This window comes from Caretta caretta, chromosome 2, assembly GCF_965140235.1.
Source record: "Caretta caretta isolate rCarCar2 chromosome 2, rCarCar1.hap1, whole genome shotgun sequence".
Classification (NCBI taxonomy): domain Eukaryota; kingdom Metazoa; phylum Chordata; order Testudines; family Cheloniidae; genus Caretta; species Caretta caretta.
In genome coordinates this window covers 181,984,032-181,996,705 of record NC_134207.1, presented here as the reverse complement: position 1 = coordinate 181,996,705, position 12,674 = coordinate 181,984,032, and the positions used below count along the sequence as shown (strand labels likewise).

Below are 12,674 nucleotides of genomic sequence, written 5' to 3'. Positions count from 1 at the left end.
GATCTGGTAGGCATGGTCAGAGGGCCTTACTCATAACTTTTTGCCCAGTGGCTAGGGTACTCACTTGGGTTGTGGGAGACCCCAGTTCAAATCCCCCTCTCCCTGAAAGGAAGAAGGCATTTGAACAGGGATCTGCCACCTCTCAGGTGAGTGCTTTAACCATTGAGCTATGGGATACTCTGATTTGGGGTAGTCTCTCCTGTTGAAGCAGTTGCACTCTGGACAAATAATTAAAGTCATTCTATCGGGGGACAGGGTCTTGGGTCTCCCACCTCCCGGGTCAGTGCTCTAACCACTAGGCTAAAAAGTCACACTCTCTCTCACTCATTTTTGCCAGAGTGAGAGAAAGAGAGCTAGTGCATAAGTGTGAGACTCTCAGTGCCGAACTCCTTTTGTGCATGGTTTTGGATGTAAAACCATGCTCTGAAATGTCCTTAGCCTCTGTTTGCCAGAAGCTGGGAATAGGCGACAGGGGATGGATAACTTGATGATTCTGTTCTCTTCATTCCCTCTGGGGCACCTGGCATTGACCACTGTCAGAAAACAGGATACTGGGCTAGATGGACCATTGGTCTGACCCAGTATGGCTGTTCTTACGTTCTTATGGTCGTATTCAAGCATGAGTCTTTCCTCTGCCAAAGACCTAAGTTAAAGTGATGGAGAGTGAGATATTTGGCATGAATGGTACCTGTGTTTTGCCTGGCCTTTGCATTAATAGACTGCACTGTACCACAACCCATGTAGTTCATTAACATTCATATTCACATCAGCTATCCAAAATGAAAAGTCACTTAAAATGCTGTTAACAGATGACTGTGTAGTTTCTGGTTCCTCAGATGCTCTGTAAACTTGGTTGAGGATTGCCTGATGGTCTAGGTTCTTTTTGGCAATTTAGACAGCAGAAGCAAGTACATAATAGGGCTGATGCTCAAGTACCCAGAAAAATCCAATCTAAAGAGCAAAAGGTTCAAAGACTTTTCTGAATCTTTGCATCATGAATCACGTTAGCCTCATGTGGTGACAGCCTTCTATGTAATATGCAGAGTCATATGCTTTGATACTGTGTTGAAACTGCCAGGTCATTAGCCCATTCCAATGACTTATGGCTTGATCCTGAGAGTTGCTGAGCACTCACAGCTCCTAATGAAATCATGGGGAATTGCTTATTATACCTCACACCCATTAGGATAAATCAAGCCATTAAAAATGAACTGAAGCTCTTTCTGAGCCTGGATTTGTTGTGTGGTTCAGGATCTTTTATGTAGCATTTAGTCATGAGAACAGACTAAGGGCCTGATGCAAAGCCCATTAAGGCCCTTGGAGTGCCTAATACATGTCCTGAGTAGTAATCAGGGCATCAACAGAGCAGACGCAGTTACCTTAATATCAGATATAAAAGCTGATACCTAATTGTTTTCCCCCACTAAAGTGCAATTCCTCTTTGTACAACATTTATTCAATTCCTGCATTTTTAGGGATGACCAAATATTTACAGCTGTCAGATTTAATGTAGTTCTTACTTTTGTGCAGCACAATAATATCAAAGAGAGGAGCTTTGCTTAGAATTTTCTATTCAGAAGATTATTTCAAAATCCTGCCTTAAGCTGCCATCACTGCAGCTATTTGCAACATCTGCAGCTGAATGGAAATATTTGATTTTATTTATGACTCTTAACATTGATAAAATACAAGTCCAAATCAGACCTTAAGCCCCCATAAACAATGGTAACCACTGGTTGCATTGCTCAGTTTGCTTCCGTTACTTAGTAGTAAATTTTAAAAATCCCAACAATTTGACATTGCTCCGAATTAAAAAAAACAACAGTCACTCTGTATGTCCTGGCCTGCCCCCCCTCCCACCTTTCACTGAGGATGAGAAAGGGTTTCTCTAATAATATTATTCACTATAACACTATTCATATTCAAAGCTCTTTATGGGCCTTATCTAACTGATTTTCAAAATAGTGCTGTGAAGTATCTATACCGGGATAGCCAAATCGCAGCTCGCCAGCTGCATGCAGCTCTTTTACAGTTAAAGTATGGCTCACGGAGCCCCTTATGACCCCTGCCCCATTCTCCGCCTACCAGAGTGGGGGAGGAGCTCTGGGCTTCTGCCCTCCATCAGGTTAGTGGGGTGAAGGACTTCTGTCAGAGATGATTGGTGCCTGCTGAGAGTGGAGGGGCACAATTTCAAGGTTTGCCCCTGCGACAGCTTGAGTCATGGCCCCCCTCTTACCCTCAGCGGCCCCTCCCTGCAGCTCCCAGGTGTTAGCTGCCTGTGGAGAGGCAGCGGCAAACAGCTGGGAGTTGCAGGGATTGGTCACTGCTTTAGCTCCACAGGGAGAGGCAGCAGCAAAAGCAGCAGCTCTCCCTGCAGCTCCCAGCTGTTTGCCCATGCCTATCTCCATGGCTGCAGCTCCTAGCTTGCTGACTTTATCAGCTGCTGTGTAGGGAGGGGGCCCAGTGGCACCATGAGACTGAGTGGGGCCAGCAAAGCCTGGCAAAAAATCAGGGGGGGGACATGACCCCCACATCCCCGTCCCCCCCACGCTTCTGCCCAGCAGGGAGGGGGGTCTCAGGGCTGAAGCCCCAAGTCCCGGCTCTAGAACTTGTGAAGATTGTCGTATGCGGCTTCAAGGGTCAGTAAGTTTGGCCTCCCCGATTAGGATAGTCACGAGAGAGGTTAAGCAACTTGCCTAGGGCTGCAAAGGGAATCTCTGGCAAAGCTGCTGTTAGAACTCTGGTCTTGTGGATTCCTAGCACTATGCACAGACTAATTAAACCATACCCTCTCCTCTATATATATAGAGTGAAGCAAATCCTTCAGTTAAAAAGCTGAAATTTAAGGCCATGTTCGCCAAAAAGTTTTCCTGCAATCTGTTATCATTTCGGCAAACCTTGGCTAACATATGTTTTCACATGGAATCCACACGCAAACTCAGGTAAAGAAAAATATTGTCAACTCTGATGATAAATCTGCATTTTTGATGCATATAGAAAAGCTGTTTCCATTTTTTCCTGTAGGAAGGATCTTTAATTGGTACCAACTGCCTTCTTTTAGCGTGGGTCAAGGTACCTATATCATGAGAGATTAAAATCTGATTCTCTTTGCCTAGTGCCTGTCTCTCTCAACTCCCGTCTTCTAAGACCCTCTTTCTATTCCTAGATTAAAAGATGCTGCAAGTGATTATAGGGAGTTGAGTGGTATTATGATGAGATTCAAAATGTATGGTATATTTGGTAGGGCCTTTTGATGTAGATTTGAACCCACTCTTTTATCCAGGGTTAAAGTTAGGCACAATTTTTAAAAAAACTCAGCTAAATCCTTGTCTTCTGCTCCAGATGGAAGGCCCAGAGTTCTTATACAGTTTGCCCAGACTTGGTACTCTAACACTGCTATCTAATTAACGTTACCTGTTTTTTATAACTATTTTAGGACTCAGAGTAACCGCCGTGTTAGTCTGTATTCGCAAAAAGAAAAGGAGTACTTGTGGCACCTTAGAGACTAACCAATTTATTTGAGCATAAGCTTTTGTGAGCTACAGCTCAGTACTTGTGGCACCTTAGAGACTAACCAATTTATTTGAGCATAAGCTTTCGTGAGCTACAGCTCACGGATGAAGTGAGCTGTAGCTCACAAAAGCTTATGCTCAAATAAAGTGGTTAGTCTCTAAGGTGCCACAAGTACTCCTTTTATTTTAGGACTGTGAATGCAGACATTTTCTTTTCCCCAGTCATACAAAGTTTCTGATCTGTCCATTTTTTTTTTTTTACTGTGTCAGTCCAGTCTATCAAGTGATTCAATTTGGTTTCCAGATTGGAAATCGTGTCCTGGATTCATTTGTTTTATTCTTTCCGTCTTGGAATAAATAGCTGCCTTTCTAGCCAGAGAAGGCATGCATTGGTTGGTGTCTTGTCTGACCTCAGAGCATTCATCTTGCAGGAGGCTGCATTCAAAACACACCCGTGTTCAGATTGCGACTTGAAATGGAGCAATCTTTACCTTTCCCGTTCATCACTCTGTCATTTAGATATAGAAAAGGCAAGGCTTTAAAGGCTTTAAAACAATCGTTAAAATTGAAATTTATCTAAGGCCAAGCCTACGTTTGTCTGAATTGCTCCAGAACTAAGCTTTTCTTCCAGAAAGTCAGTTACAGTCATGAGCTTGATTAGATTACTGTTTTCCTTCACACTGAAAGTCACTTTTCTTTCCTCAGCTGATGTTTTCCCTCCCCGAGGCCTGATTCAGGAAAACATGTATGCTCATATGTAACTTTTCTTTAGCTCTGTACATACTTAGGACCAGCAATATTCAGTAAAGCACTTAGGTATGTACTGAAGTCTCATTGACTTAAGCAAATGCCTAAAGGCTTTACTTAATAAAGATGCTTTCCTGAATCATAATCTAGTCACATGGGGCCTGATTATTCACCATTGAACCTAATGGGAGATTTGTAATTGATCTGAATGTGAACCACAGTCAGATGCCTTTTGTGCCCCACCCAATCTCTCCTCACTTAGTCAGTTGTTTCTCCTTCTCTGCCACCATCTCCTTCCACATCACCAGCAGTGTCTGAGAGCAATTTTTCAGTACTTTTTAAAAATGGTTTCACCAAGTCACCACTGAGTTTGCAAATTATGGTAAGCCTGTGTTTTTAAACATACACCTTAAAATGGTTTTCTAATACTAGTAAAACTCCAGTGTAGACAGAGACTTAGTGTTAAGTTCCATTAATTGCAGGGAATATAGTATAAGCAAGAGTTTAAATGTCCTACAGGAATTCACGGACTGGGAAGGATATGGATTAAATTTTATATTTTGGAAAAGTGTTTTCCCCAGGGAAAAACACCAAGGCCCAAATTGTGGAGTTACATCAGGGATAGATTTGGCCCAGTGCCTTGATTTTAAGAAACTGGGGCCAACCTCTCATTGCTCTGGTTTCTGCTTTGAAAATGAAAGTATATAAGGGTGAGACAACAGAGGTTACATATCATGAAAGTGTGTGTAAATTTAGTTTTGAAACAGTCCGCTGACACAGTATTAAATTTCAAGTCCTGGTCTCTGTATGAAATCAGTGAATATTTATAATTACATGTTTTCACATGTGTTTCCCTGACTGTTCTATATTTTGGGCATTGTTACTATATGAGAAATCTTTAAAAAGGACAAGTAAATTAGCAGAGACCTAAGATTCAAGTCAGCAGTGCAAGCTCAGTTTTTCAACAGCAATGAAGTATGGGGGATGGATAAACTAAGAATCATCTAAATGGGAAAACTGATTTATTCCTGTTGGGAAGCCTTATTGATAAAGGGTTAACTGAACTGACCCCCTCAATGAAAATGAAAATCCTTGTAAAATTTGCTTGTAGCTCTGCAAGTGTGCTCTCTTTTACAGACAATAGCTCTTCACTGAAACCTTTTCATTTCTTTTGAAATCTTCAATGATAGTAGACATTGTGAAAATGCTGCAATGATTTCTGTCAAGAAGAGGGTGGTGCTAGTTAGGTCCAGGACTTACACTTACGAATAGTTTGTACAGTGACAGCTTAATTAATGCTTCTGTGTATTTGGGCAGTGTAGTAGGCATAAAAGGGAGGGAAAATCAGACAGATTTCAAAAGGTATTATTCCTTTTATTTGCTGTAAACTCACCCAGAATCTTAGACGGACAAAGTGAGTGAGGTAATATCTTTTAAAGAGCTCTGTGTAAGCTCAAAAGCTCATCTCTCTCACCAACAGAAGTTGGTCCAATAAAAGATATTACCTCATCCACCTTGTCTCTGTAATATCCTGGGACCAACATGCCTACAACAACACTGCACTTTTTAGAATGTCAGAAATCTATTTTGTCTGGAGAAAAGCTGATGAGAGAATGCTCCCAGAAAGATGGTAACTTAACACATACATGATATTCCAAATTACTATTTCATGAAAGATACTGTGTGATAGTTGGTGAATCTTCAAATAAAATGATACTCAGTGTACTACACAGTCCTGTGTAATAAAATTCATCTTTTAGAAGAACTTTAATAAAAACTTGTAAAAATTTAATGGATTGTTTCTCCTTTTGCTATTAAAAATCTGCAATGAGGAAAAAATAGTGAAGTAGACACAGACTTAATGAGGTTATCTGTTTTCACTGAAACGCAGTTTTACTGTACAATAAAGATTGGAAATTAAAAGGAAGTTTATTGAAAGCACTTTGTGTTGGATTATGTTTTGTTGCTGTTTTTGTTTGCAGGCTGTTCAACACCTCAAAACTTTACACCCAGTTCTGTTACCCTTACATCGAGTAATATCTTACTTTGCAAGTACTACTGTTATCTTAGTGGACCATCTTGTAGAGACAGCCTCCAGTCCAAGAAATACTTCAGATGGGATTTTTAAAAGTGCTTGGTGTTGGCCTAAGTCTGCTCTGATCAAAGTTAATGGTAAGTCAATTGATTTCAATGGGAGCACATTTAGGCCACCACTGAATACTTTTGAAAATTTTTCATAAATTTGCCCACATAAGTGTTTGCAGATCAACACCAAACTTACTATTCAAAGTGAGCAAGATTTACAGATTTGGGCATTTTGCGTTTGGATCTGTATCCAAATTTTGTTGCTAACCTGTGTCATTAATTAGCTAACCAACTTCCACACATCCACATCCAAATGTTGCAGTTTGGATTAATCTCTAGTCATGACTACTTCTGAGTGGAAATGAGCAGTGTCTGAGTTGCTTCCTGATCACTGTGAAAAAGAATAATCTGAAAAGAATTGCACTTTATTTTTAGAGAAAATGTTAAGCATAGTGTGCAGTGCAGTTTGTATATAGAACAGATTTTTGCTTCTTTCTTTTGACACAACCTAGGCAGTGATTTGGGAAAGCTCTGAAGCATGTGCTCAATTTTAATAGAAAATGACTACATTTCTATAGTTTTCTTGAAGTCTCTTATAGAATTTAATATAAAATTCTTTCTCTGCCATAAAATTCTCTACAAATGATTTTTAAAAATAACAAAGGATCTCATTCTTTATTAATTTGTGTAGGTTTTTAGAATAGTCTCTATGCAACCCCTATTAGTTTAATATCTATTCAATTCTGTGGGACATTCCAAAGAAGATGAAAAATTCAGACACAGCAGTAGTACACGTTTTTCCATATTACCCCACCACTGTATATTGAACATGGCCTGGACGGCATCTAAGATTGCCAAGAAGGGTGCAGTTTTGGTAGTCGTGTTAGCAAAGTTCTGTATAATTTAATAGGACACATACCATTGAAGTTAAATAGAAATTGAATACGCTCATGTCTGTTTTTCGAACAATTTCTATAGAATGCAGTAGAGCTCAATGTCCATTTTTAGGAGGTGGGAATGTTGAATCATCCCATAGAAATCTAAGTCCAGAATATAATTTTCTATTAAATTCTATAAAATGGTCTAAAAAGCCCTTAGAGAAGTTCCTATTTTCTGTTAAATTCCTTAGCACAACAATAAGATAGTATTGTTGTGATGTGGTTACTTGTCCACTGGGATTGTAGACTGAGGCTACCAAAGTCATTTGAATAGGTCACTGAACACCCAAAGTTAAGACGCTACCAACCAAGGTCAGATTTGAACCAATCACCTGGAGGGGAAAAGTGCTATCGCCCATGTCTAGTCCATTTTAGCTATCCAGTCTATTGTCAGTGGGGCATTTTACAGTAGTTAGCTGTTATACAAACAGGCTACTTATATACTGCCTGGTTTTTAACTGGCCAGAAATCAGTGTGAATTTGAGAGGTGGTTGAGGAATTCATTTGAGAAATAATGAAAACCAGAATAACCTTAAATGCTGACTTGTAATGACATTGAAGAGACCATATGCATGGCAATAATCAAGGTTTTAAAATGTTTTTTATATCATTTCTTTTTCCTTTTAGTAGGTAGAAAATTACATGTAGAAATACATGTAAAAGAATGGGCATTATACCTTGTGTCTCAAGTCCCTTGTGAATTCTCTTTTTCATTGGCTAGGCTAGGAAAATTATTTACGTTTAAAAGCCCATTTTGCTTCCTTTGGGTCACCTTCTGGTGTATATTTCTTCCTTAAACTAAACTGATCAATCCATTATGATTGACCTCTGAAGAAATAGGTTTTGATATTAATATGTTTTCAAGTAGGAGAATGACTCACCAAGGGAGCTATGCTTGGGAAAGAAAGAGTGCTGCTGTGGTAAGGAATCCGCATTTCTTCCCTTTGCTTGTTTTCTCTGTAACCCTTGGGCAGACCTACCACAGTCTAGGAGGAATTGAAGAAAGGCTAACTGGAAGAAAAGGCACACAAAAGATTGTTTCTGGATATATAACATGTGATGATTTCTACAAGTTTCACATGCAATCCAGAAAGCTACCTCATTAATGACTACCAATGGATACCTTACCATAATGAATTTTCTGTAAACTAATAGGGCTTTTCTGTTTCTGACTTATAAGATCTTAAAATGTTAGAACTGACAACTTTCTTTTCACCAAGGGATCTCGATACCCACAAGGAATTTTAAACCATATTAATGATTTTAGGAGGTGAGGGTGTAGGACTGCATAGATGGGACATCTATTTCTAAAGCACAACTCAAGTTATCGACACTTGAGTTAACTCCTCTCAAGTTAGCCTAGCTTGGGTGGGAGGAGTGGCTATACTGAAAAATAACACTCCAGCTATACAGAGTGGTTGTGTTAGCAGTCAGTGAGTTGTTCAAACTCAAGTTGTGGCAGGCCAGCCAACTTGAATTAAAAGCACCACCGGAGCTAAGCATTTTTGTGTGTAGGCAGCATTCAAGTTAGGGGAAACACTCAAGTAATAACTGGAGTTACCTCTGTAGTGAAGACTAGCCCTCAGATGACATAGTGATTACAGTTATGACAGCAGCTGGTAGCCTGTCTAGATTAGCTCTTTCCAGGTTGCCAGCACTGGTGGAGATGAAATGATGCAAAAGACCCATGTCCTCAGGAACTTTTAAAAGGTCTGTGTCAGTGGCAAAGTTCCCATTGACTTCAGTGGTTCAGGATCTAATCCACGGGTGTCCATTTTCACTGCTTCTTCAGTCTCTCCCTTTTGCCTGCAAATGAAGAAGGTGGCAACTCTCTCCATGGAACTCCAGCACTTCAAAGGAAGTCACGCTGCACAGGAGTAGCAGCATCAAAGCAAAAAAAGGGTTAAAAATTCTTCATAATCAATCTTTGTGAAAGTGCTATTATATTTCAGTGCTTTTTGGTTTGAGAAATAAGGCTGATATTAGCTTAATGAGAAAGTGGGGTCTTCCATAGCCGCCTCATTATTACTGGGGTCACTCATTGGGTTTGCATTCACAGCGCTGATTCATTTTGTTCTTTACATTCTTACTCCTAAGAGTTTCTGTACAAACACTTGTGCAAAGACAAAGAAATTCAAATGAAACCTAATAAATCTGCCAGAAAAATATGAACTAATAGATTCATCCGGATGGTGAGGGCTCTCCCATTAGAGGCTCCTGTGGCTTTTTTATGACTTTTTTTTTAATGTTTGGTTCCTTGCTTCCATAAATTGTGCATGCTGGATTTTCATTAACTCAGAAGGCCGAAATTCTTGGTAAAGGATGCTTTAGTCACACATGATTCAGAAGTTCAGAAAGATCAAAGACAGTTAGCATTGTGGCTGGCATGACATGGCGTATTTCATGTAAATGCTTCAGCTCCCTGCATTTTGATTTAGATTTTTTTCTAGTTTTGCATCTATTTTTTTCCTGCTGTTGCTGGGCCCTCAAGCACGGGTGCATCTCAATCCCTCCTTTTCCCTCCCTGTGGCACAGAATGGTCCAGATTCCTGTGGGCTGTAAAATTTGGTTTAATTTTGATTTTTGGGTTTAGTGTGCAGATGCTGGGTGGTATTGGTTGTCTGTCTCTGATATTCAGAAGATCAGACTATGTGATCTAGTGGTTCCGCCTGGCCTTCAACTCTATTTTGCAGACAAATTGGACATGCAGATACATTTCATAAAGGCTGCCATCCCAGAAGAAACCCATAGAACATTACTCACAGTGGAAATATTTCAGTGAATCTGACATGGAAATTTGTTGTGTGCAATTATTATTTTTCACTATGATAAGCATTAAAACAATTCATTGTTCAAATGTCTTCAGTGTTGGTAGAAGGAAAGGATTCATGGGTATGATAAAAAGGTGGGATTAAGAGCAGACAAAATAAAGCAAGACTGTTAATGCTGGAGAGGTCCCCCCCTGTAAAACTTCAAAAAAGTCTTACAATGCTAAGTCTTTTAGTGGAAAAATATGTGAAAATGGTGTTTGAGGCGTATGAGGAATAGCATGATGTTTCTTGCAATTTAAAAGAAAGCAATAGAAAGGGATTAAATGCCTTGTGTGTCAGAAAAGGAAGAGAAAGTTTTCTGTGCCATGAGTACAAGAAGAGATTGATTACAGCATATGTTTGGTAAAGAGATGACAAATTGCATGCGGTCTGGGAGAAAAAGGTCCCTAGTGTTTATATGCCTAGGATAAGGATTATAGTGCGTGTATGTAGAGCAGAATGATTATAGTACCGGTGATGTAGGATAGGTGGACTCATTAATGTGTATGTGTATGACATGCGGGTTGGGGGGCAGCTAAGGTTATAATGCTCAGAGTAGTGAAGTTTTAATAGCACCTGCAATAGAGAATGTGGATGTCCTTGGGCAGTAGCAGAAGCAACAACAAATGTCTTTTTTTCTATATGTTTATGTTTTTTAATGGCAATATCTCCTCATTCTGAAGTACCTGTTGTTTTGTTTTCTGAACCAAACACTATTAAAGTATAATTGTCAGTAGTTAAAATAAACCTATACCGAGAGCCAATAAGTTAATGGAAAGACATTTTAAATGATAAATACTAGTAAATCTTGCTGTAAATTATGAGACAAGATAAATAGATTCCGTACTCTGAGTGAAAGAAAGGACATGCTAAGTGTTGAGAAGGTATCACAGGATCATAGCTAATTAGGATGCCAGATGTTAGCATTTTTATAATTCATAGTAATATCCTCACTATAGGTCACTGTATTAATATTTTTGTTTTCAACAGCTATTTCCACAGCTCAGAAATTATGATTTAACTTGCTGTGTTTTTCATTGTTTTGAAATATTTATTTAGGTTGGCAAACATAAGTGGGACCAGAATCTGCAATGGCGTAAATAATGTACAAAAATGGTTAACTTCCACTCTCCCTTCCAGGTATACACAAATCTAAGGACTTGTCTACACCAGACTTTACCGCACTGCAAGTCAGGATGCAAATCTACAGCAGGGGTATAAATCTAGTACCTTAACCAGAAGAGCATTCTTTCCCACAGCAAGGCTTGATTTTTGCCTGTGGCACTTTGATGTGTTCCCTTTTAAAAGTTAGAATGAATATTTTTCTTGCTACATAAAATTTAAAATAGGTTGGATCAAAGTCACCCCCGATATAACTACAATGCAGTTACACCAGAGATAACTTTGGTACTTGATTCCTGACTGAACAAAATTTGCAGTTACCGTCTTGAGTTCCTCTGTCCTTCAAAATCCTCTCAACTGTAATGTCAGTTTTTCTGTCAGCAGAATTCACTGTACAAATGGAGACTGTATTATTTTACAAGTGTCTACAGCACATTACCTGAAAGGAGAGTATTTATAGTTGGGGTAAATCTTGGCAGTTGTCCTCAGTAATAATCTATACAGATCACATATTTAATGCTCTGTAATTTACCCATAAGATTACCCTATTAAACAAATAAATTGCAAGGTTGTATAAAAATAACATTGGTATCAAGTTTTTAGTTTTATAATTGAACTACTGTGTACAGAAGAGACCATCAGTAAAGATGTAGTATGAAAAGGTCACCTTCGGTTTTCCATCCTTACACAATGGGAGAAATTCTGCTTTCAGTGTCACCAGCATAAATCCAAAATAATGTCATTGGGCCTGGGTCTTCTCTCACTTACACCAATGTAAATGAAGAATAACTGCATGGAAATCACTGTAGTTAGACCCATGTGAAACAGCGGTAAATGAGAGGAGAGTCAGGCTAAGTAGAATTATTACACGATGTTACTGGGTACAGAATTTTATTCAAGTTGTGATGTTGGATGGAATAACTATCAAGTTTTGAAATTCTGGCACTGCCTGAATTCAAAGGTTTGCAAACCCGTAGGGTTATCTCAATCCTCCATCCTTTTTAGGCACATAAAGTAAACACTATACACTTTACTGTGTATAGACCTTTTGGCTGTGATTGGGCTGAAACAACCAGTTCAGTCCCTATATGCTAGTTGTGCAGGATCCTGAGGCCACTGCATCTACATAAAGTTAAATCTGAGGTCTTAGGCAACCCCATTTGTGACTTTCTAAATGGCACTACGTGAGGCCAGCTCAGGCAGCTTCCTACAGAAAATAAGAGAGCGCAGAGACATCCTGCATGGCTCCTTCACTAGCTGATCCCTACACAGTCTGCATGTGGAGCTTAAGTGCTTTGGAGAGCCTTGAATTTCACCTTAGAGCACATCTAGAGAGGTTTTAGAACATTGCCAAATATTGGGCGTGAAAAATGGTCACAGCTTACTCCATGAGAGAAGAAAACCATGCTGCTCATGTTGGTAAATGTTAGCACTATTCAGCACTGTAGACGTGACAGATG

At 39.4% G+C, this 12,674-nt stretch overlaps 1 protein-coding gene across 8 annotated transcripts in view; it reads left to right on the top strand.

Annotated features, from left to right (window-relative positions):
* BBS9 (Bardet-Biedl syndrome 9) overlaps positions 1 to 12,674 on the top strand; it is a 455,972-nt gene that overhangs the window by 347,017 nt on the left and 96,281 nt on the right. For 7 of the 8 annotated variants that reach the window (XM_048839045.2, XM_048839047.2, XM_048839044.2 and 4 more), the window contains one exon: positions 11,233 to 11,342. The exons of the other annotated variant lie outside the window; for it this stretch is intronic. In XM_048839045.2, coding sequence (XP_048695002.1) covers positions 11,233 to 11,327 — 95 coding nt within the window. In that variant the 3' untranslated portion in view covers positions 11,328 to 11,342. Of the gene's footprint in view, positions 1 to 11,232; positions 11,343 to 12,674 lie in introns of those variants that run through there. 8 annotated transcript variants of the gene reach the window in all.